We start from the raw sequence: 25629 nt of genomic DNA on the forward strand, positions 1-25629 counted from the left end.
GGCGGGGCCTCGGAGCAGCCTGGGCCCGAGCCGGGGCCCGAGCCGGCGGCAGCGGCGGCGCGAGGACGCTCCAGAGCCGGGTGAGTGGGCCCCGCACCTGCTCCTGCCGCGCCGCGAGCCCCGGCCGCCGCCTCGGCCCCGGCGTCCCGGGCCCGTCTCCCCTCATCCCCGCGCCCCACCGCCCTCCTCGGTCGCCGTCTCCCCTCAGCCCCTCGCGCCCCCACCGCCCTCCCCAGCCCCCGCGCCCCTCAGCCCCCGCGCCCCGCAGCCCCCGCGCCCCTCAGCCCCTCGCGCCCCCACCGCCCTCCCCAGCCCCCGCGCCCCTCAGCCCCCGCGCCCCTCAGCCCCTCGCGCCCCCACCGCCCTCCCCAGCCCCCGCGCCCCTCAGCCCCCGCGCCCCTCAGCCCCTCGCGCCCCCACCGCCCTCCCCAGCCCCCGCGCCCCTCAGCCCCTCGCGCCCCCACCGCCCTCCCCAGCCCCCGCGCCCCTCAGCCCCCGCGCCCCTCAGCCCCTCGCGCCCCCACCGCCCTCCCCAGCCCCCGCGCCCCTCAACCCCCGCGCCCCTCAGCCCCCCGCGCCCCCCCCGCCCTCCCCAGCCCCCGCGCCCCTCAGCCCCTCGCGCCCCCACCGCCCTCCCCAGCCCCCGCGCCCCTCAGCCCCCGCGCCCCTCAGCCCCTCGAGCCCCCACCGCCCTCCCCAGCCTCCCTCAGCCCCTCGCGCCCCCACCGCCCTCCCCAGCCCCCGCGCCCCTCAGCCCCCGCGCCCCTCAGCCCCTCGCGCCCCCACCGCCCTCCCCAGCCCCCGCGCCCCTCAACCCCCGCGCCCCTCAGCCCCTCGCGCCCCCACCGCCCTCCCCAGCCCCCGCGCCCCTCAGCCCCCGCGCCCCTCAGCCCCTCGCGCCCCCACCGCCCTCCCCAGCCCCCGCGCCCCTCAGCCCCCGCGCCCCTCAGCCCCTCGCGCCCCCACCGCCCTCCCCAGCCTCCGTCTCCCCTCAGCCCTTTGCACCCCTCGGCCCCCGCGCCCCTCAGCCTCCCGCGCCCTCCTCAGTCCCACGGCATCCCTCAGCCCCACTGCACGCCTGCGCCCCTCGGCCCCGGTCTCCTTCCTCTGCCCCCGCGCCCTTCGCCCCGGTCTCCCTCCTCACCCCCCCGCACCCCTGTGCCCCTGTGCCCCTCGGCCCCCGCGCCTTTCGCCCCGGTCTCCCTCCTCAGCCCCCCGCGCCCTCCTCAGCTCCTTGGCCCCCCGCGCCCCTCGGTCCTCGTCTCCTTTCTCAGCCCACCCCCCCCCCCCCCCCGTGCCCTCCTCGATCCCCGGCGCCCCTCGGCCTCCCCGCGCCCTCCTCGGCCCCCAGCGCCCCTCTTCACCCTTCTCAGCCCCCCTCGTCACCCTTCTCAGCCCCCTCGTCACCCTTATCAGACCCGCGTGCCCTCGGCCCCCCGCGTCCTTGGCCCCCCTCGGCCCCCCGGCGCCCCTCGGCCCTCATCTCCCTCCTCAGTCCCCCTGCCCTTGGCTCCCCTCGGACCCCCATCTCCCTCCTCAGTCCCCAGTGCCCCTCGGTCCCCCCCCACCCCCGCGCCCCTCAGCCCCCCATCCCCACGGTGCCCCCCTCCTTAGTGCTGCCCTCGTTTTCTCTCTCACTCCATCCCTTCTATCTTTCTCCTCTGCCGGCTTGTGGTCTCCGCCGTCCTCCGGGTGCCACGATGGAGCCCCCGCTCCCCCTCGGCTCCGTTCTGCCGTCCCCTCCGCCCTCGTTCCTGTCACCCCATCTTCTCCAGAGCCCTCACAGCCGAACTCCCCCATCTCTACTCAGATTCTTCTGTCACTTGGGCAGCCCCCACGTTGAGCCCAGCCCCCCCTTCTTCCTGAGCCCCTCCTCCAGCGCCCCCCAGCCCCCTCCAGGCACCACCTTGCCGGCCCTCCCCTGACCCCTTGTGTCTGTCGGTCGGGCTGGTGGGCTCCTCAGGCCTGGGTGCCCTTTGACCCCTCAGGACTCTGCAGAGCCCCCTGAAGCCCAGCTGCTGCCCCTTGCTTCAGCCTCTTACCCCCTGAGGGTCAGCTGTCCTCACCCACCTGTTCCCTCTGCCCCCTCTGCCTGCCCTGATTTTCAAAGCCCACTGTAGTCTTGTTTCATGGCATTCCTGTTCATATCTTCTCCCTTCCTTCCCTGCCTGTTGTACTCTAATATTTCCTTTCTCTTTTTCCTTCCATTTTCTTTTATTCCAGAAAATCTACAGGTTCCTGTTTCAGTGTTTTTATATTTTATTTTTTAGTATTTTCTAGTTTAGTATTTTTCAAGAAGAGGAAGAAGGAATTTCCCTCTTAGGGAATTAAAACGTATATATATTATGTTATATATATTAATATAACATGCGTTATATATATTATGTTGAAGTGTATGTATATATTGAAACTTTGCATGAGACCTGGATTTGGTAAGACGAGGGAAGAGACACACCAAAATATTCCCAGTAGGAAGAAAAGGGACTCCTTTTCTGATGAGGGTAAAAGCTAACCCTCCTATTATGCCAAAATCGATTCACAGTTTTCCAACTATGAACATTTTAAAACTCGGAAGGACAGACTCAAAAATCCCTTTATTGAGGACTCTTGAGTCACCTGCCCTTTCCCTAGACCCAGCCCACATGATGAGTATGGGTTGAATTGAGAAGTTCCCTTAAAGGGACTTCCTTTTCCTCTTACCAAAAAATCATCAAGACAGAAGAGAGGAGAAGGAGAGAATTGAAGATTTATAACTGGTCATGAGAAACAGCGCCCTGTAGATGCAAAGCCTCCTGTTTATTGAAACATGTCATTTCTTTTCTCTGGATTCACGTAGAGCAGAGGATTTAATCAGTTGGCTGAATGTAAGATAAAGGATAAATGCTCACTAATTATTTAAAAACTATACACTACTATATAATGTAAATGTTGGACAGAGTGGTGAATACTTGACTGTAGGTAGATTAACAAAAATGTACTCCTTTTTGCCCTGGTAACAGTATTTTTCTGCTTAAAGGAAGAAGATAAGACCTAGCAACTGATATAGTAACTTGGCTAAAGAAAGGCGTAGACCACTCAGTAGTTTTGAAAACTAATGGATGTCATTCCCTCTACCCCAAGAAGATACAAGGGTCAAGGAAGGGGGAATTTTTCCCATAAATTCACCTTAAATTATGAATTTAATGTTTTATACCATAATTGGGCATTCACAGAACTGAGCACTTATGCTCATGATTAAAATGTCTGTTTAGCTTTTAGTTAACAAATGATTAAAATTTTGAAGCAGGAGGACTGACTTTGTTACCACTTGGTTTTTTTTTCTATTAGATGTTTTTCAAGGGTGCTGATAACTTTCAGCCTGTGCAGATTTCCAGGTAACTAAAAGTACGGTGAACGTGGAGGAATTCAGGTGACTCAGACATGGAAGACAGAAGACCTCGTCCGGAGGCCAGGCCCAGGAATCCCCATGCCAACCGCAGAGGTGAGCAAAGTTTCCCACCTAATGGGAAGTAAATTCTAGGAACAAGAGATGGAAATAGGGTTCTATAAAGACTACCTAATATTGCCTGCATCTCTCAGGTAAAGAATGGCTTATTTCTTAGCATGAATAACACTGAAAAACAGACAGCCCTCCCCTTTTCCTAAGAGAACTGATGAATCAGTCTACTTCATTTTAACAGAAAACAGGGATGGAGTATCAGGAATGGAAATAACTGGTCACAAGCAGTGCAATAGAAATATAATGCAAGTCAATAGTTTTTTTTTTTTGGTGCGGGCAGGCACTGGGAATGGAACCTGGGTCTCCGGCATGGCAGGCGAGAACTCTTCCTGCTGATCCACCGTGGCCTGCCCAGTAGAACTATAATGCAAGCCAAAAAATGTGATTTTTAATTTTCTAGTTAAAAAGGTAAAAAGAAACAGATGGAATTAATTGAAGACATTTTAAATACTAATTTAATTAGATTTAATAGTGTAATGTTTTATTTAACTTAATGTATCCAAAATATTGTTGTAATTGAATGATTAATGTCTTTTATTACAATAAAACTTCAATAATTTTACTGTTTTATTTACCTCCAGATACTCAAATATTATTTCAAGATGTTACCAATATTTTTAAAAATTAATGACATATTAACTTTTTTTGGTAATACTACATCATCAAAATCCAGTGAGAATTTTACAACTCATTTCAGACTAGCATGTTTCACATGCTCAGTAGCCACATGTGGCTGGTGACTGTGTATTGGGCAGCACAAGTCTACAGTCCTAGTCAATAAAGCAAAGTTAGTTCCAAAAGCCTTGAGTCTGCTGCAGTGATTGTTCTGTTTACTTAGAACTTTCTAAAAGAAAACAACCAAATGGATTCTTGCTTTTACCTAAGTTTATAACATGTTGTCTGAATTTTAGCTGTGGAGCAAATGACGAAGAGCCATAGAATTTTATTTTATGAAGCTATGTGAGTGTTGAAAGAATGAGAAACAGTACAGTTTTCCATTCTACAATTTTTTGTCAAGTCTTCTAATCAGATCAAAATATTAAAAGTAGAGCTTTCTTCATAAGTTATTTCTTCTTATGTGGGAGTTTGAAAAGTAAATAGAGTAACAATGATAAAAAATTTAGAGTTCATCTGTATAGGATTTATATTTTGCTAATTATTCCTTGATGTTGTGATGTTAAAATTTTCTCTACAAAGTACAAAAACTAGGGGGGAAAAGTACATAAATGGATTTAACATTTAATGTCATGAAATAGTACAGTCATCTCAAATGTGTGTATTTGAAGCTTTCATAACATTTTTTTATCTTCAGATCATAGCATACAGTCTTATTTTGTTTGTTTTTAAAATTTCCATGCCATTCTGCCTCATTGAGTCAGATCCAGAATCAGTTTTACAGGAGAGGAAAGTGAAAAAATTGGAACTTTGGGTATGGTGGCCATCATTCAGAATATGTGGCTGATCAGGGAAGACCTGTTTGGCTGCATTCACAGGGTGATATTGGCTTTCTTCCATATGCTAGGTGTTGCTCCCCGACTCCTACTTTTTGTATGAGTGTTGGTAATAGATAGGTACATGCTACAGAAAAGGACAACATTTTTAAGTTTCGTTTTCCTGAAGTAAAATTTGAGTTTCATTTTCCATTTTCCTCACGATCTCTTAAGTAACTCAAAAACATCTTGGTAAAGAAAGCCCCACTTCCCCCCACCTTTTTTTTTTTTTCCTGAACTGCCTTTGCTGATGCTGGGCAAAGTTCAAGTAGTATTTCCCTTTATAGTATTATCCTAATGATATTTCCATTGCACATGACATAATTGTTTAGTGGCAAAACCAATGACTAGAAATCTATAGAGTATTTCCAACAGAAAATTATTACTAGTGCTACTGGCAATAGCTAACATTTACTAATAGCTTTTTTATGTATCTGATATTGTACTAAGCATTTTATAAACATCTAATTTTTATAACAACCCAGCAGCTGAGGCTTAGAGAAATTATCCTATTTGCCAAGATTTTATACAGTAAGGAAGTAGCCAAGCCAAGATTTGGACCAGGTGTGTTTGGCTCTGAAATTCATGCTCTGGCTTCTGTTTGATACTGGCAAGAGATTAGAAGTAATGAGCTAATCTTTCCGACTCGCTGAAACTTAAGTCTCAGTTGTGAGGAGTAAATGAGATACTCTATATATCAATTCCCTAGCAAATATTAGACATACAACAAATGCTTATTCCTTTGCCCCTTTGTGCCCTTTGAAAAACAGTATTTTCATAATATATATAGCAGCAATAGTAATCTATCTTCCATACCCTTGGCAGGATACCATTTTTTGTCTCCAAACCAGAGCTCTTGGTTGTTTTAGAAAATGAGAACATGTTTATTGTTGTCCTATTGGGTTTCTTTGCCCCTAATTTTTGTGCTTACCTAGTATTCCTATTGTATTTAGGGCCTATGGATGGAGAATTACCACCAAGAGGTAGAAATCAGGCCAATAACCCACCAGCCAGTGCTCTCAGAAGAGGAGCCAACCAGCCTGCAAGGCACCCAAGGGCCCACAACCATCCTGTCCCTTGCCAGCAAAGGGAAGAGAGATTTAGGGCCATGGGCAGAAACCCACATCAGGGAAGGAGGAACCACGAGGAGCATGCCAGTGATGAAGCTAGAGGCCAAAGACAGGATCAGGAGAATGATACTAGGCAGAGAAACGGCAATCAAGAAGGAAGGAACCGCAGACCACCACAGCCCAGTGAAAACTTCCAACAGTGGCGGATCCCCCACCAGAAGCCAGCAGAACAGCCACAGCAGGTGAAAAGATTGGGCTACAAGTTCTTCGAAAATCTTCTGCAGAAAGATGCCTCTGAGGTGGTCATCACACTTGCTACAAGTTTAGGGCTGGAGGAGCTCCTGTCACATTCTTTCATGAAGTCTAACTTCCTTGAGCTTATCTGCCAGGTTCTTCGGAAGGCTTGCAGCTCCAAAATGGACCGGCAGAGTGTTCTCCATGTGCTGGGAATATTGAAGAACTCCAGATTCCTCAAAGTCTGCTTGCCTGCTTATGTGGTAGGGATGATCACTGAACCCATCCCTGACATTCGAAACCAATATCCAGAACACATTAGTAACATCATCTCTCTCCTTCAGGACCTAGTAAGTGTCTTTCCTGCCAGCTCTGTGCAGGAAACGTCCATGCTCATTTCCCTCCTGCCAGCTTCTCTTAATGCCTTAAGAGCCTCTGGTGTTGACATAGAAGAAGAGACAGAGAAGAACCTGGAAAAGGTGCAGACCATCATTGCGCATCTACAGGAAAAGAGGCGAGAGGGCACTTTAAGAGTGGACACCTATACTCTAGTTCAGCCTGAGGCAGAAGACCACGTTGAGAGCTACCGGACCATGCCCATTTACCCTACCTACAATGAAGTGCACTTGGACGAAAGGCCCTTCCTTCGCACCAACATTATCTCTGGAAAATATGACAGCACTGCTGTCTATCTGGATACCCACTTCCGACTCCTGCGAGAAGATTTTGTCAGACCCCTACGGGAAGGCATTTTGGAACTTCTCCAAAGTTTTGAAGATCAGGGTCTGAGGAAGAGAAAATTCGATGACATTCGAATCTACTTTGATACCAGGATTATCACTCCTGTGTGTGCGTCAACAGGCATTGTCTACAAGGTGCAGTTTGACACAAAACCACTAAAGTTTGTTCGGTGGCAGAATTCCAAGCGATTGCTTTATGGGTCCTTAGTGTGCATGTCCAAGGACAACTTTGAAACATTTCTTTTTGCCACTGTGTCTAATCGGGAACAGGAAGATCTCTGCAAAGGAATTGTCCAGCTCTGCTTCAATGAGCAGAGCCAACAGCTACTAGCAGAGGTCCAGCCCTCCGACTCTTTCCTCATGGTAGAGACAACTGCATACTTTGAGGCCTACAGACATGTCCTAGAAGGACTCCAGGAGGTCCAAGAGGAGGACATCCCCTTTCAGAAGAACATTGTGGAGTGTGACTCTCATGTGAAAGAGCCAAGGTACTTGCTAATGGGGGGCAGATATGATTTCACCCCCTTAATAGAGAATCCTTTAGACATTGTGCAATGTCTGAGGAATGCCAAGGGCTTGAGACATCACAGAGTTAATGTCTTAGACCCTAGTCAGTGGCCCTCAAAAGAAGCCCTGAAACTGGATGATTCCCAGATGGAAGCCTTGCAATTTGCTCTCACAAGGGAACTGGCTATTATTCAAGGACCTCCTGGAACAGGTGAGAATTTTTCAGAGTACATAATATCTAGAGATAGGTAACAGAAGCTTGGCTGTAAGTTCCTAGAACATCTCATTTAGAACCATTCCCCTGAGATGGTCATCAAACTTGTTTATGAAGTAACACTCAGTGATTTTTCCTATGGGGACCTGTTAGCATATATAATAATAGACCAAAATCACAATTTTAGAAAAAACTGCTCGAGGTCAAACTTAGGGAGGTACATTAACTCTGCTTAACTGAAGCAGAATCATTTGTTTGATTTTATAGCTTATATAAAATAAGCTGCCTTGAACTCAGGCAGTCTGTCTCCAGAATTTTTGCTCCTGTCTACCATACATGGTACTTAGTTCTCATGAAAATATACCTCCCTACCTCTTTAATACACCAGCAGTAGTTATCTGTGTGTGTTTCTTTGGTTATTCTGCTTGTTTCTGTGGCTTTTCCCTAAAAGTTGGAATTTACATTAATAGCTCTACCTACCCAAAAATGGTTTAGTGTTTCCATTTTCTTACATTATTTCCAACATTGTATGTTATCGATTGTTTTAATTTTGGGGCGCTGGGAGGTTAAAATTTCAGGCTCATTATTAATATTAGTTCTATGTTTTAATTAAAAAATGGCTCAAAAAATTGTTAAGTGCCTGTCTTCCTCCTCCCTTTATTTCACTCAATTTCCTTACCTAGAGCAAATGATGTTATCAATTTTCTGTGTATCCTTCATGAGATATGCTGTGATTATTCAAGAAAGTACATACTTATATTTACTTCATCCCTTTTTTTTAATCCAGCATGCTATAAACACTATTCTGCACTTTGCTTTGCTCACTTATAAAATGTCTTGGTACATAAATAGCATTCATTCTTGTTTGTGACTGCATACTCTTCCATTGTTTGGATAGATTATAAATGGTTTAACCACTTACCTTTGAAAAAGTCACCATTACAAACAATACTTCAATGAAGAATGTTGTTTCTGATTCCTAGAAGAGTAATTGCTGAATCAAATTATATATATGCATTTGTAATTTTGATAGATATTGCCAAAGTGTCCTTCAACAGTATATACATCACAGTGGTTTAGTTAGTATTTTAAGAATAAGGTTTAATGTACTTTCTTGTGTTTATTGTCTATATTTCTTTTCCAAAAAAATTGCCTTTTTATATTCTTTGCACATATTTCTGTTGTATTGCTTTTTTTTCTTATTGATTTGTAAGAGCTGTTTGTATATTCAAGATATTAACCATTTTTTTTTGTTACGCATGTTGCAAATAATTTCCTTTAATGTTATCACATAAATCCAGATGCTTTGGTTCCAAATATGGAAATCTTAGTCTAGCTTAAAGAAATAAACACAGACACACACAGCTACTAGGCAAGGGCCTACCTTTGAGTATTGGGAGAGATGGTAAAGGAAGGTCATTGCTGGGGTAAAAATCCCAAAAAAGTATCTAATCTAAGGGATAAGTAAAAGAAAACAGGGAATAGAGTTAATATTGAATTACAAAAATTCTCATTCCTACTAAAGTTATCCTCATCCATTCAGTCCTCCAAACAGAAATTAAGAGAACTGGGAGTTACCCTTTTCTGCTCATTCCCCTCCATAGCCAAACCATTGCCAAGTTCAAATCAATTTTACCTCTGAAATTTCTCCCCAGTGTGGAAACTTATCTCTACTGCTGGAGACCAGGCCTCAGTCTTCACTCACCTATGAGATGACAGGAGCCTCCCTACTAGTCCACCTACTTCCAGCCCCTCTTTGCCAACTCTTAACTCAATTGTCACTTCTTCAGGGAAGCCTCTCTCAACTACATTGACCAAACCAGAAGCATGGTTATATGCTTTCTTGGTGCCATATGTTTCTCACTACACTTACGATTTTATGATTGTTTGTGTGGTTAGTTACCTTTCTCCTCTACAAGTTGATTAAGAACCAGGTTAAGAACCAGTAACATTTTTCTCACCATTCTATCTCTAGTTCCTAACCTTTCTAAATATTTGAAGAAGAAAAAAGAAAGGGAAGGGTGACTATCATGCTGTACCGAAATATTTGATTTTCTTTTATCTCTCCCTTATGCACCTTTGAATTTTGAGGAGATAGTGGCTAAGCCTGAAACAATGAAAGAATTTAGCAGTTTGTGGACTTAATTAGTTCATTAATGGCCAATTACTAATGAGCCCATTACTCTGACTCCAGTGCTGATTTATATAATGAGTTTTCCCCTTCCATTACAAAGTAATTCTACCACTGAATTAAAAAGCACTTCTAAAGAGTTTGTCATGTGAGATTGGGCACAATCTATATGTCTATCAATAAGGAACTAGATAAAACATACCATAAGTCTGTATAAAAACAAAAAGAAGGGGTTCTTTTTTTGTATGGATAGAGAACTACCTCTGAGGTACATTAAGTGAAAAAAGCAACATGTAGAATAGTAAAGATAGTTTACCACTATTTATATAAAAAAAAAGGGGGGGGAAGGCTAGCAAAAGAATATATATTCATATTTGTTAGTATATGCATTAGAAAGACTGTCTCTGGAAACTTACACAAAAAACTGGTAACGTCTGGTGCTTCCAGGGAGAGCAACTTGAGTGGCTGGGGACAGAAGCATGTGAGAGGGACATTTCACAATATGCCCAATTAAACTTCTTGGATTTTATTAATGCCCCAGCCCTCCTCCCCCTATCATTCTCATATGCAGTTTTGTTCAGTGTTTTAACATAATTGTATTACAGTTAGGTAATATTGTGCTGTCCATTTCTGAGTTTTTATATTCAGTCCTGTTGCGCAATCTGTATCCCTTCAGCTCCAATTACCCAATATCTTACCCTATTTCTATCTCCTGATGGTCTCTGTTACCCAGGAAATATTCCAAGTTTATTCATTAATGTCAGTTCATATCAGTGAGACCATACAGTATTTGTCCTTTTGTTTCTGGCTAATCACACTCAGCATAATGTCCTTAAGGTCCATTCATGTTGTTACATACTTCATAACTTTACTCTGTCTTACAGCTGCATAATATTCCATCTTATGTAAATGTCACAGTTTGTTTAGTCAACCGTCTGTTGATGGACATTTTGGCTGTTTCCATCTCTTGGTAATTGTTAATAATGCTGCTATAAATATTGGTGGGTAAATGTCCATTTGTGTCCTTGATCTCATGTCCTTTGAGTAGAGACAGCATATGGATGGGTCCTGTTTTTTAATCCATTCTGCCAGATTATGTCTTGTGATCGGAGAGTTTAATCCATTAACATTCAGTGTTATTACTGCATGGGTAGTACTTTCTTCTACTATTTTGCCTTCTGGATTTTATATGTCATATCTAATTTTCCTTCTTTTTACCTTTACTCATAGTCTTCCTTTCTACACTCTTCTCCATACCTCTCTCTTCCGTCTTCGTATCTGTCTCTAGTATTCCCTTTAGTATTTCTTGCAGAGCTGGTCTCTTGGTCACAAATTCTCTCAGTGATTTTTTCTCTGAAAATGTTTTAATTTCTCCCTCATTTTTGAAGGACAGTTTTGCTGGATATAGAATTCTTGGTTGGCAGTTTTTCTCTTTTAATAATTTAAATATATTATCCCCCTGTCTTCTCGCCTCCATGGTTTCTGCTGAGAGATCTGCTCATGGTCTTATTGGGCTTCCCTTATATGTGATGGATTGCTTTTCTCTTGCTGTTTTCAAGATCCTCTCTTTCTCTTTGACCTCTGACATTCTGATTATTAAATGTCTTGGAGTATGTCTATTTGGATCTACTTCTTGGATTTTAAACCATCTAAATGTATTACCTTACATTTTTAACAAATGCATTTGCTATAAGAAATTAATTACTCCTTTTACAAAATCTCCAAATTTTTTAACTTTCTCGTTCTTTTTTCTTTGTTTTCTAGGCAAAACCTACGTGGGTCTAAAGATTGTTCAGGCCCTCCTAGCCAATGAGCCTGTTTGGCAAATTAGTCTCCAGAAGTTCCCTATCTTGGTTGTGTGTTATACTAATCATGCTTTGGACCAGTTTCTGGAAGGTAATGTCTGTAGGAAAAATTGTTCTCTATATAGATGTTTTTATTTGAATTTAAAATATCACCTACAACTTTAGTAGCTTTGTGTTGCTCTCCGAATAAAGTCTGCAGTACATACTTACCACGACCTACGAGGCTGTGTGTGATCAGCAGGAACCTAGCTCTGAACCTTATCTCCTAGCTCTTCACCTTGTTTTCCCTAACTCCAACCACACTGATTCTTTTTTCAATTCCTTAAATTCCTCCAGCTTCTCCCTTGGCCTATGCTGTTCCCCTGCCTAGAATGTGCTTTTTTTTCCCCTCCCACTCCCTCCATCTTGAGTCCGTCCAGCCTGGTTGACTCCAGCATTACTCAGGTCTCACCCTAAAACTCTCCTTTCAGGTGGACTTTTCCTTTTGCCACTAGACAAGGTAAAGTCCCCCTGTTGTATTTTTTCTTCACAGACTTAGCACATATGTAATGAACTATTTAAATAATCTGTTTTGTGTGTCTTTACCCTGAACTATAAACACTATGAGGGTCAGTCATGTTTGTTGCTGTATTCACAGCTCCTGACACTCAAAAACTAACTGCATGAATGAATGAATGAATATATGCTTTTCCTTCTTCTTTGAATATTATTTTCATTCTTCCATACTCTCCTATCACCTAAATAAATCCTCCTTATTCTTAGAATCTCAACTTAAATATTAGCACCTCAAGAATTAGATTTCTATCATCCAGACTGGGTTAGGCAAGGTCCCCTTGTTATATGCACTTGTTACCATCATGTACTACATACTTAATATACTTATTATTGTATTTTCTCTCTTAGACTATGAGACATGAGAAGAAATCAGGAGCTGAGTCTGTTTTGAGCACTGTGTCTTCAGAACCTAGCACATTCCTGGCACTTAATAAGCAATCAGTAAATATCTGTAAAATGAATGATGATAACATTTACTGAGTGCCTGCCTTGTGCTATGCCATAAAACTTCGAGCTTTAAAGCTATACTCTCATGTATCCATACTCTTAAAAGGAAGGGATTGCTGACTCCAGATCACAAAGAAACTGCAGTTCAAGTTAGGAAACTTGCCCCAGACTACACAGCCTGTGTAGTCTACATGAATGGTAGAGCCAAGAGTTGGGTCCCCAGTTGTCTAAATTGCAAAGCCTGTGCTCTTAAGCAGTACTTTTTACTGCTTTGGAGGTCTTATCTTCTCTGGGGCCTTCTCATTTATGAGGTAAATTGCCTGTAAGCACAAATTTGTTCCCTAAGGGCAGAGTGAAAAAAGATCCAGGGACCAGCTGAGACAAATTCCCAAACACACAACTCCCACCTGAGAGAATCATCCTAGCTCCTCTCAACCCTACTTTGCTCAACAGGCATCTACAAGTGTCGAAAAACAAGCATCGTGCGGGTGGGTGGAAGGAGCAACAGTGAAATCCTGAAGCAGTTCACCCTGAGGGAGCTGAGGAATAAGCGGGAATTCCGCCGCAACCTCCCTATACACCTCCGAAGGGCCTATATGAGTGTAAGTCCCAGCTTCAAACTACCTGACATAACTCAGGAAACCAAATAGGAGTGGCTTTCTGGGTAGGCAGTTCAAGATAGATATGGAGGCTTTCTTCCAGCATTCCATTTTTTTGTTTGTCTGTTTTGCATGGGCAGGTGCCAGGAATCGAACCTGGGTCTCCGGCATGGCAGGCAAGAACTCTGCCTGCTGAGCCACTGTGGCCCACCCCCAGCATTCCATTTTGCTGACGTCATGCTGTGACCTTTACCCTCGTGACCCAGGATGCAAAAAGGAAGCAGGGCATACACCCCGCTCACCCTTCTGCCAGGGCCTTAAGGCTCCCTTCCCTAAACCCTCATAACACTTATTACTTCTCATTGGTCAGAACTTAATCTCATGGCCAAATACACCTGGAAGGGATTATGTATGAAGGGAAATGTTATCCTTTTGCTGGATAGCAATGTGCCCACCTAAAAATCTGAGTTATTACTAAGAAAAAAAGAGGGAACAGGTATTATGAGGTTAGAAGTCTGCCATAATATCATTGGCATATTTTTCTGTTGGATTGTTAACTTTTCTTACTGATTTGTAGTAGTCTTTACACATTTGGATTCTAATCCTTTGGTTTCAAGACCGCAATAATTGACACCTTGGGAAATTGGTTTTTAGACTAGTATATTCATTATTCTCCCTTCTTGCTATTCCTCTTTTACTTTGTTTTCCCTCAAGGCAGGAGCTGAGTTTGAGGGATGATGATAATGTTTCCTCATCATTTCTATTCCTCTTTTCTTGTCAGATCATGACACAGATGAAGGAGTCAGAGCAAGAACTTCATGAAGGGGCCCAAACCCTGGAGTGCACCATGCATGGTGTGCTGCGGGAGCAGTACCTAGAGAAGTACATCTCCTTCCAGCACTGGAAAAGCCTGATGAGTGGACCAGTGCAGGTATAGATTAGCCTGGGAAGGCAAAGCATGTCTCTTGTCTCAGTACCAGGCGGGGCACCCAGCTGGAGTATCAGTCTAAAGCTTCAGCTATTTAGCCATAATATGAAAAGTTCACATTTGTAATGAGAACCAGTCAAGTATTATACTGATAAAAAACAAGGTCCTTGAACTAGCCTGCTGGTTTGATTGATTTTGCAGCGACTAGTTGTGTAATGGTGGGCAAGTTATTTAATTTTTCTGTGCCTGTTTCCTCTTTCATACAGTGGGAATAGTAGTAGTATTAAGTTGAGCCATGTGAAATTGCCAGTATTTGCAAATCTGACTTGCAGAAACTGCAGTTCTGTATGGATCAACTTTATTCTTTTCTCTTGATGTTTGTAAACCTCTTAACATAATAAGTGTGTTGTTGATATTTATTAAATGAAATAAAATCAACACAAGAGACATCCTAGCATATACAGAGAGCTTAGGAGTTGACAGTGGCTGGCCAGGAACTCCATGAAATGGTAGTTTTGTTGTCATTGGGTTGGTGATTTCAGGGGTTACAAACCCAAAAGCCTAAAGGGATGAATCAGGTCATATAAATGAGTGAAGCAAGCTAGATGTAGGACATTAGCAAGTAGAAAGGACTATGGTGAGCTGGAAGAGGGGTAACAGCAACCCAGCTCCAGCCATTTGTTGCCATTCAGGAATACAGGACTATTATGTCATAGCTCCTGGTTTTAGAAAAAGAAGCTAAAATTTTAGTTTTTTTTAAAGAAATTCCTCAACTTAAAAATTCTATGCCAAGCCATGTTAAATGTTTCATTTGCCCAAGGGGTACCAAATTTGCAATCTCTGTATTTTAAGGGAGTTTTTTTTAATCTTTAGAAACTGCCTTCACAGTACTTGTCATCAGATTCTCGTAGCTAATACTTCTTCCTTCCTCAGGATACGGAATGGGTTTGCTTCCAGGGCTGGAAACATTCCATGATGCTGGAATGGCTTGGTCTGGGTGTCAGTTCTTTCACCCAAAGTATTGCTCCAGTAGGGCCTGAGAATACAGGTAAGCAGTGTCAGGTTTTAAATGGTAGCGGACTGAAAAATCAGAGAAACTGAGTCTGAGTTTAAAATTGTATTGTCCCGGGGTGAGGTTCCAGGGTCTGGGTGCTTAGGATGCGGGCCGGGGAAGTCGCGCCCCCCAGGAGCGTCAGCGTTAGATATAGGCTAGCTAATGGGGGGTGCTGACGATGCCTGTGGGGCCTCCCGTAGGTTAGGAGTTTCCCCGCGCTTTAGGGCCGGGGGCATAGCCACGGGCCCTGTGCAGTGGGGGGGGGTCCTTTGTTTGTCAGGGCATGTCCTGATTGGCTGACTTTGAACAGTTGTTTGTCCGGATGTTCACGGTTTTAGTTCGGGTGGGGGCCTTCCAGCCAAAGGCTACTGGGCCAGGCCTTACAAGCAGCACACGTCTGCCTGGAATCATTTCTTATGGCTTAATGTGGTGAAGGCCAGAATAGCAGGACTTAAAAGTAATACCCAGAACATGGGCGGGCCGCGGTGGCTCAGCGGGCAAAGTGCTTGCCTGCCATGCCGGAGATGTTTCCCTTTCTTCCTCCCTTCCTTCCTTCCATCCTTCCTTCCTTCTCTCTGTCTTTCCTTCCCTTCCTCCCTCTCTCTTTAAAAAAAAAAAAAAAAAAAAAAAAAAAGTAATACCCAGAACATATAAAGAGCTGAGTATCAATGAGGGAAAGATAAATAGCTTAATAGGAAAATAGATAAAATACTTTAGCAGGCATGTCACAAAATAGGAAATTCTAATGGCCAATACACATATGAAAAGGTGTTCATTAGAAACTAGGGAAATTAAATGACAAGGGAGACTATTGCTGCATACTCACCAAATTGGCAGATTCTAAAAAGTTTGGTGTAATCTAGTGTTGATAAGAATGTGGAATAATGGAAACTCCTATACACTGCTTGTGGTGATATAAATTGACACAATCACTTGACACAAGGGAATAAGTAATATAAAATTCAGGTTAGAAGGGCCACAAAGATACTGGTAATTTTCTCCTTTTTAAATTGGTTTGAGAGTACCTAGATGATCATTTTATATATTCATAGTATTCTATAAATTTCGTGTACACCCTTTTTTTATGTATGTTTGACTTTAAGAAAAACCTTTTTCAAAAGGGATTTATTCATATGCTTTTTAAAATTCAACTAAAAAAAGAAGTGTATAAGGATACCTGAGTCTTCTTCCCTAATTCTCATTCCTCCCGTTTTCCCCTTCCCAGAGGTAACCACTTAAACCCCTTGAGAAAGTCTTCATGGATCTGAACTCCGGTAGGTGCCCTCTCCTACCCTTTGGCTTCAAAAGTCACCATCCATGTTCTGCTTCCTTTCTTCCCTTAGCTCAGGTGAAAGTGGAGGAAGAGGAAGAAGGCGAGGAGGAGGCTTCGCTGATTGAGATTGCAGAAGAGGCTGACTTGATTCAAGCAGACCGGGTGATTGAGGAGGAAGTGGTGGTGAGGCCCCAGCGGCGAAAGAAGGAAGAGAATGGGGCAGTCCAGGAGTTGGCTAAAGTGCTTCTGGCCATGAGGCTAGACAACTTTGGCCCCGGAACAGCAGCTGGTCAGGAGCAAGCCACTGGAGAGTGGGAGGTAAACTTACTTCCTCGTGGCCCTGAAAGCCCTAACAGAGTTTGAGACTCAGGAGATCATTTATTACTGCTAGGTGAATGGAGGTTAGGCTCAGCTGAGACAAGCCTGAGAGCATCTGTTCCCGTCAGAGCCACAACCCCAACCCCTTAACCAGTCCTTTTGTTCCATCCCCCCTAACACACATACACCATTACAGTGTATTTGCCTCATACTCACATTTAACTTAATGTACCCATTGTACAGCTTAACCCTGGTGCAAGATTGGTCTAATTTCCAAGGGTATAAAAATTAATGGCTCTTCAGAGGGGGACTGGCAATAAATGCCAACTTAGAAAGATAGGATGCAGGCACCCAACTGCTTTTTAGAGCAGTTTTAAGTTTAAAGAAAAATAGTGCAGAAATATTTTCATATATTTCTCCTTTCCAACCCTCCCCATTCGCCCAGTTTCTCCTATTAATACCCTGCATTAGTATGCTATATCTGTTACAACTGATGAAATGATATTAGTATTACTAGATGTAATTTTTACCTGTCTCCTGGCTTTTGAACCTAATCACCTGGTTCATTTCACCATCACTGTAAATGATGGGGAAGAGGACATCATCACGATCCCAGTCATTGGAAGCATGGGTTGGGCATCTCTCTGCTGTGTGGCCTCAGGAGGGGTTTGTTTTTGAGGAGGATGGTTCATAATGTGGTGACGTCCATATCTTGCGTGCCATTTCTTCTAAAAGCTCATGGCCTCAGACTCAGTAACGGAATCAGAGGAGAAACATTCTCCTAAGTGTGTCTTTCAGCCATTTTTAAAAGATACCATGTTGATATGATGGCATTAAGACCATCTTAGCAGATCCTGTGCCAAGCCCTGCACTAGGTACCAGCTGCTAGACACTGGTAATACAGCATTCAGCAAGACATACCCACATCCCACTTTCATGACACATTTAGTTTTAGGAGTGAGAAACAGACTATGGTAAAAATATATTCAATGATAGCTAGTGCCAGTACTATTCTAGGTGCCCTGTCTGTATTTATTCCTTAAGTCAATTATTATTATTCCTATTTTGTAAAAGGGGGTGCTGGGGCACTTGCCTTAGGCCCCACAACTCGTAAGAGGTAAAGTAAGACTTTGAACTAAGCAAACCGGCTCCAGAGCCCTTGCCCTTAGCCACCCTGCAAAGGAGACATCTGTTGGGAGAGTGTGAAACACTCAAGAGGTTTATCACAGGTAGCAGCACGTTTTTTATGTGCTCTGCCCCACCTCGGGTATAGAGCTGGGCCTACCTCTGCTTAAGTGGTGACCCAGGCTGGTGTTGATGTCCATAGACCCAGCGCAGCCAGAAAAAGAAAATGAAGAAAAAAGTGAAGATTGAACTTCGCAAACTGAACACCATGACCGAGGCCAAGGCCAAAGAAGTCCAGGATGTGTGGCAGCTGGACCTGAACTCTCGCTGGCAGCTTTATAGGTACTGTACCCATACCCCCCAGTCAGCCCATGTCATTTCCCCAGGGGGTTCCTTTTTTGTTCTCAGAATCCCTTAGGCCTTCAACAACAATATCTAAGCGTTGATTGGTACTACCATGGAGCTAATGTTAGGGATGCAGCCATGGAATTAAACAGGTCCTTGTTCTGCCTTCATGGAGCTTAGAATCTATTCAAGGAGAAAAATGTTCAGATAATTCCACAAATTAAACATTGCAAATGGTTATAAACACTAAGAAAGAAAAGAGAGGGAATGCTAAGAACATTGACATAGGATCTGAACTGATCTGAGGTTCCGGGAAAGTGACATTTAAACAAAGATCTGAAAGATGAGTAGGCATTAATGAGGCATTAACAGAGAAGGAGCATCAGATGAAGTTGAGGAGACCACATAGGTAAAGGCCCTGAGGCAAGAGGGAGCATGGCCATTTGAGAAAGAGAAAGAAGGCAGCTAGCATGGCTATGGTAGAGAGAGAGAGATAGAAGTGGTTTGAAGTGAGTTTGGAGGACAGCAGGGGCCAGACCATGCAGGGACTAAGGGCTGAGGTAAGCAGTATGGATTTTATATGAAGAGGAGCATGAAACCATTAAAAGGTTTTATGACAGAGTAGTGACATGATTTTTTTTTTTTCTTTTTTTTTAAAAAAGCAGTCAGGGTGGTCTATGGAGAATTGACGGGGAAATGAAGAATTGACGGGGAAATGGGGTCCCAGCTCAAGACAGGGAGAGTTCATGAGAAATTCTGTCTGAAGCTTTAGAATTTCCTTCCTCTCTTCATGATAGCTAACATATTTCCTTCATCCCACCCTCATCCTTAGCTTCTGACTATTTATCTATCTCTGCACATCTCTTTCGTTGGGCATTTTGGACTCTTGGTTCTCTGTGCATCTGGGTCTCTCATGGTCCTTCTCTCTCCATGCCCTGTAAGCACCTCAAGGCTCTAGGTCCACTTCACACAGAGGGCACACTGAAGGGAATTCCTCCACCATCTCAAAGGCTCCCTTTCCCTTTTTCTTCCCATTCTCCAGGCTGTGGCTACAAATGTACCAGGCTGACACCCGCCGGAAAATTCTCAACTATGAACGCCAGTACCGCACATCAGCAGAGAAAATGGCTGAGCTGAGGCTCCAGGAAGACCTTCATATACTTAAAGATGCCCAGATTGTAGGGATGACAACCACAGGTAAAAAAAAAAAAGTATGGAGAAATTGACCTGCTCCATCTAAGTTCACACTGCCAAGTTCCTATCATATTATCTGGAACAGGTAAAGAGAAGGTTCATTTGTAAGTTGGAGAAAAATACTGTGGAGGGCTGTCAAAAGCATCCTGTATTTAGGGAACTTTGGTGAAATTCACCTACTTGCTCCTATTGAGTTTAGAACCCCAACAATGACTAAAGTGGGGCTGATGCTCTAGAGACCACTCAGCACTCATTCTCTTGACAGTCACCACAGCCCAGGATGAATCTGAGGGTTCAGTTATCACCAACCCAGAGTCAGGGAAGGCACTTAAGAGGGTTTTCAGAGGCCTAGTGGATCAGCTCAGAAGAGTCTTTTTATTTTTTTCTCTTGACTTGAGGTGCTGCCAAATACCGCCAGATCCTGCAGAAAGTGGCACCTCGGATTGTTATTGTGGAAGAGGCTGCTGAAGTCCTTGAGGCTCACACAATTGCAACACTGAGCAAAGCTTGCCAGCACCTCATTCTGATTGGAGACCACCAGCAGGTAAAGCAGGAGCCCATAAAAGATGGTTTGCTGTCTTTGGGTTGGGGAGGGTGGTATTGTACAGGAAGACCCTTGCCTCTCTACTTCAATGGATCTCAGTCTTTTTAGGGGCTTTATCTGTAATTTTTCTTTTCCTCACCTCCCATATACAATCCAAGAACAGGTGGTGTTAGATTTGGGGCATATTTTGAAGATTGCACCATCTGTCTGTTTTCTCGGGCATTCAACTAGGCTACCATAGTCTCTTTTTCTTTCTTTCTTTCTTTTTTTTTTTTTTGCATGCCAGGCACGAGGAATTGAACCTGGGTGTCCTGCATGGCAGGCGAGAACTCTGCCTGCTGAGCTACCATGGCCCGCCCTACCATAGTCTCTTAAGGGGACTATTTCAACAGCATCCTCCCTGCTTCTACTTTCATCACCATCCTTTTTAATACATGTTCCATAAAAAAACCAAAGTGAATTTTAAAAAATAATAAATCAGATCATATCACTCCTTGGCTTAGAACCCTCCAGTGGTTTACCACTGCATTTTTAAAAATAAGCTTCAAATAGGTGGTCAGAAAAGACTGTTATGATCTGGCTTGTCTGCTTCTCTGACTTCATCCTCATACCACTCTCTTCTTTGCTTACTGTGTTCCCATCCCCTGCTTCTTCTTATGACTTGCTTTTTGACTGACCGGCCCCTTCCTTCATGAGACGATGCTGTTCAGGGTTGGCTATCTAAAGAGCCCCCCACCCCCAGGTACTTTCACATTACTCTTATTTCATACCTTCATGGTGTTTATCACTCTATTCTAGCCCTAGCATGTCAGTACCTGGCATATAGGAGGCATTTGAAAAGCATTTGCTGGTTGGTTGGATGGATGGATGGATGGATGGATGGATGGATGGATGGATGGATGGATGGATGAAGTGTTTTCGATCGAGAGTCCTCAGCCATGTTTCTCTTCTCCAGCTGCGCCCCAGTGCAAACGTGTATGATCTGGCCAAGAACTTCAACCTTGAGGTGTCCCTCTTTGAACGACTAGTGAAAGTAAACATACCCTTTGTCCGTCTGAATTACCAGGTGAGAAGATGTGCCTCTATTATTACCAAATTCCCACAAGGCTCCTGGGAGCCTGCCAATCACCAGCAACAGAGGTCTCCTAAAATAAAACTGGTTTAGTGGTGAAATGACTCTGTCATATTCACCTTGTTGTCTCTTTGCATTAAAATACCGTAAGATCAGTCTTTGTTGAGTTTTTATTGGTAGACAAAGGAGTTGCTTACATTCTGTTCTTTCTTCCTATCATTCTTTTCTAATGTTGCCTCTCCAGTTTTTCCACCAGTAACCTAGTTTTTAGAGAAATTGTCCGTTTATCCCCTGCCTGTGTTTCTAATGACATGTGTCTCATTTCAGCACCGCATGCGCCCTGAAATTGCCCGGCTTTTAACACCCCACATTTACCAGGACCTGGAGAATCATCCCTCTGTTCTCAAGCATAAGAATATTAAAGTGAGTCTGTGCTGTCTGATCTTTCCCTGCTATGTCAGTAACTTAGGAGGCTCTGTTTTCTTCTGAATGAAAAAAGGGCTTTCAAAAGGGAACAGAGCCACCTTTTTAAAAACTGGTTACTGGGAAAAGGTATAGTATGGATGTTAAGAATACAGACTCTGGGCTTTTTGAATCTTGGCTCTGCCAGAAGATGATTGTGTCATGGTTACATAAAAAAGATTCCCAAAATAGGCCTCTGAAGAAGGGTGAATCTTTTTCTGTGTACAAGTGGATGGTTGTAAAGAGAGGGAGGGAAAAAATGGCATGAGTGAATCGTCTAACATGTCTCTTTTTCTCCTTTTCAGGGGGTCTCTTCCAATCTCTTCTTTGTAGAACACAACTTTCCTGAACAGGAAATCCAAGAAGGCAAGAGCCACCAGAATCAGCATGAGGCTCAGTTTGTGGTAGAGCTGTGCAAGTACTTCCTGTGCCAGGAATACCTGCCCTCCCAGATCACCATCCTTACCACCTATACTGGGCAGCTCTTCTGCCTGCGCAAACTCATGCCTGCAAAGACATTTGCTGGTGTCAGGGTCCATGTTGTGGACAAATACCAGGGGGAAGAAAATGACATCATCCTGCTGTCATTAGTGCGAAGCAACCAAGAAGGCAAGGTGGGGTTTCTCCAGATTTCCAACCGCATCTGTGTGGCCTTATCTCGGGCCAAACAGGGGATGTACTGCATCGGAAACATGCAGATGTTGGCCAAGGTGCCATTATGGAGCAAGATCATCCATACCCTTCGAGAGAACAATCAGATAGGCCCCACACTCCGGCTGTGCTGCCAGAATCACCCTGATACCCACACCTTGGTATCCAAAGCTTCTGATTTCCGAAAAGTGCCTGAAGGAGGCTGCAGCCTACCCTGTGAGTTCCGACTTGGCTGTGGGCATGTCTGCACCCGTGCCTGCCACCCCTATGACTCCTTGCACAAGGAGTTCCAGTGCATAAAGCCATGTCAAAAGGTCATCTGTGAAGGTGGGCACCGGTGCCCCCTTGTTTGCTTTGAGCAGTGTCAGCCTTGTCGGGTTACAGTACCCAAAATCATTCCTCGGTGTGGCCATGAACAAATGGTTCCTTGTTCCATGCCTGAGTCAGACTTCTGCTGCCAAGAGCCTTGCCCCAAGCTCTTGGAATGTGGGCACAAATGCAGCCACCCATGTGGTGAAGATTGTGTACGGTTGTGTTCCGAAATGGTCACTGTGAAACTCAAGTGTGGGCATAGCCAACAAGTAAAGTGTGGTAATGTAGAGGATCTCAAGTATGACCTGCCAGTCAAGTGTACCACAGAGTGTGGCACTGTCTTGGACTGTGGGCATCCTTGCCCCGGCTCCTGCCACAGTTGCTTTGAAGGGCGTTTCCATGAGCGTTGTCAGCAGCCCTGCGAGCGCCTACTCATCTGTGCACACAAGTGCCGAGAACCATGCATCGGTGAGTGTCCACCCTGCCAGCGGACCTGTCAGAATCGCTGCGTCCATAGCCAGTGTAAGAAGAAGTGTGGGGAGCTGTGCAGCTCCTGTGTAGAACCCTGTGTCTGGCGCTGCCAGCACTACCAGTGCACCAAACTCTGCTCTGAGCCCTGCAACCGACCCCCGTGCTATGTGCCTTGTACTAAGATACTGACCTGTGGCCACCCCTGCATTGGTCTGTGTGGGGAGCCTTGCCCCAAGAAGTGCCGTGTCTGCCACAAGGACGAGGTTACCCAAATCTTCTTTGGTTTTGAGGATGAGCCTGATGCCCGCTTTGTGCAGCTAGAAGACTGCAACCACATCTTTGAGGTGCAAGCCCTAGATCGCTATATGAATGAGCAGAAGGATGATGATGTTGCCATCAAGTTGAAGGTCTGCCCTATCTGCCAGGTACCTATCCGCAAAAACCTGAGGTATGGAACCAGCATCAAACAGCGGTTGGAAGAGATTGAAATAGTCAAGGAAAAGATCCAGGGCTCAGCAGGGGAAATTGCAGCCAGCCAAGAACGACTTACGGCACTGTTGGAAAAGAAAAACCTTCTCTGCCAGGTGCTTCCTGAAGACTTCTGGATGCTAAAAGAGAAGCTGGCCCAGAAAAATCTGTCAGTGAAGGACCTGGGCCTCGTTGAGAATTATATCAGCTTCTATGATCACTTGGCCAGCCTGTGGGATTCCTTGAAAAAGGTGCACATCCTAGAACAAAACCAAGTGAGGACTCGACTAAACCAGGTCCATGAGTGGCTAGCAAAGAAGCGTCTGTGCTTCAGCAGCCAGGAATTGGGTGACCTCCAAAGTGAAATCCAGAGGCTCACATATCTGGTAAACCTTCTGACCCGCTGCAAGATGGCAGAAGGGAAGGTGAGAGGTAGCATAGCAGAAGAGGTCTACACTGTCCGAAAGATCCTTGAGAAAACATGTAAGTTCACCCAGGAGGATAAACAGCTCGTGCAGGAAAAGATGGACGCTCTGAAAGCTACCCTTCCCTGCTCTGGCTTAGGCATCTCTGAGGAAGAGCGCGTACAGATTGTCAAAGCTATGGGTTTTCCTCGTGGCCACTGGTTCAAGTGTCCCAATGGCCACATCTACGTGATTAGTGATTGTGGGGGAGCCATGCAGAGGGGCACATGTCCTGATTGTAAGGAGGTGATTGGAGGCGTAAATCATACTCTAGAAAGGAACAACCAGCTTGCTTCTGAGATGGATGGAGCGCGGCATGCTGCCTGGTCTGAGGCCAACAACTTGATGAATTTTGAGGAGATCCGGAGGATGATGTAGAAGATGGCCCACTGTTGCCTTTTGCCCTGGCCACCACATGGCTGGGGTGGGCTCCCTTTAGGCAGAACCGAAGTTCGTTTTTTATTATTGACCTTTAGTCTTAGCACCTATTTAAGGATCCACTTTTAGGGCTTGCCCACATTTGTTTCTGAATTTATCCCTGCGCTAGAATTTGCACTTTACCTCCAGAACTGAGAGCAAAGTCAACAAATTTCTCCTTTTCCTCTTTTGCAAATTAATGACAGACTCCCTGGACTGTATCTGGGCTTCCACCTGGGGCTACCTAGTGCTATCTCTGGGTCCTGACTTGGTCATTTGTGTTCTCTGCAGTGCTGCCAGGACACAGTATGAGGTCAGTTTAAAAAGATGATTCTTGCCAGGCCCTAACTTGCAGACCAGCTTTCCTTCTAATACAGACCCAGAGGAGTTGTTTTGTCCTTTCAAGGAGCACAAGAATCCCTCCTACCCTAACCCTGACCCTCTTATATGTTCACTAGGAAAAGTGACCACCTAAGTTTGGGGGCTTAATTTCCTTTGACTTGGTTTTGGGATGATGGAGAGGTTCAGCAACAGTGCTGTTTCCTGGGTCCTGAATTGGAACAAAGCTCACAGTTCCAACAGCACCTATCCGAAGTGTGACCTTTCACCCCCATACTCTACTGCGACTTTTGCCTGGGCAGGGTTAGCATGCCAGCAGCTTCTGCAGGCTCCAAACCCACACCAGAAGCCAGCCACCCAGGCCTGCTGCCTCTACACGCATCCCCTCAGTCCAGTGTGCCCTAGAAGATACACTTAGGCATCTCAGGTCCTTTCTAATGTTGGCGAGAAAAAATGTTTCCTTTTTTGTCCCTTTCCTATATTATGCATTTCCTTTTTTTGTCTTTACTATGCACTTTAGCCTACAAAGCCAATTAATAAAAATGATTGAGAAAATCAGAAACTAGTTTGAGGATACTTCTGTAAAGCACACACAGTCTAAGACACACACTGTCATTTAGCTATATAACCTCCTACTGGTGATTCCAGGTGGGGCCCTAAATGAAAAGCTCTAAAAAAATTATTTAGTGTCTAGAATACATATGTGCTATTGAATAACTATTAAAATTTTTAAGTTGGGGAAGGGGGTATCTATAAACCCCTGAAATGACAAGCAGGATTTTCCAAGGAGTTGTCCCATAGCTTTCATATAATTCTCAAAGGTATCTGTGATGCACACAAGAACAAGAGCCACCATTTTTGCAGGGTGTAAGCTGTTTTGTTTGAATTTATGGTGACAGGG

General features: G+C 44.8%; 1 protein-coding gene across 3 annotated transcripts; it reads left to right on the forward strand.

Annotated features, from left to right (window-relative positions):
* ZNFX1 (zinc finger NFX1-type containing 1) lies at positions 1–25290 on the forward strand. 3 transcript variants are annotated; one of them, XM_077167130.1, is made up of 14 exons: positions 1–80; positions 3328–3481; positions 5943–7751; positions 11650–11781; positions 13146–13294; positions 14073–14222; positions 15153–15267; positions 16617–16864; positions 18192–18331; positions 19377–19531; positions 19927–20072; positions 21028–21138; positions 21472–21567; positions 21912–25290. In XM_077167130.1, the coding sequence occupies exons 2-14, from the start codon at positions 3421–3423 to the stop codon at positions 24348–24350; spliced, it is 5751 nt and encodes a 1916-aa protein (XP_077023245.1). In that variant the 5' UTR covers positions 1–80; positions 3328–3420; the 3' UTR covers positions 24351–25290. The 3 variants fall into 3 exon arrangements, with proteins under 3 accessions (XP_077023245.1, XP_077023254.1, XP_077023262.1); XM_077167139.1 differs by lacking the exon at positions 1–80 and adding an exon at positions 2311–2864; XM_077167147.1 differs by lacking the exon at positions 1–80 and adding an exon at positions 2311–2501.
* Positions 25291–25629: the final 339 nt, after the last annotated feature.

Source organism: Tamandua tetradactyla, chromosome 1 (genome assembly GCF_023851605.1).
Source record: "Tamandua tetradactyla isolate mTamTet1 chromosome 1, mTamTet1.pri, whole genome shotgun sequence".
Classification (NCBI taxonomy): Eukaryota; Metazoa; Chordata; class Mammalia; order Pilosa; family Myrmecophagidae; genus Tamandua; species Tamandua tetradactyla.

What these genes read in the sequence shown, in the direction of transcription:
- ZNFX1 (XM_077167130.1), top strand. Translation starts at nt 3,421, where the DNA reads ATGGAAGACAGAAGACCTCGTCCGGAGGCCAGGCCCAGGAATCCCCAT. An exon ending in TCAAGGACCTCCTGGAACAG is followed by an intron (nt 7,752 to 11,649) that starts GTGAGAATTTTT and finishes TTTGTTTTCTAG; the next exon opens with GCAAAACCTACGTGGGTCTA. An exon ending in AGTAGGGCCTGAGAATACAG is followed by an intron (nt 15,268 to 16,616) that starts GTAAGCAGTGTC and finishes TTCTTCCCTTAG; the next exon opens with CTCAGGTGAAAGTGGAGGAA.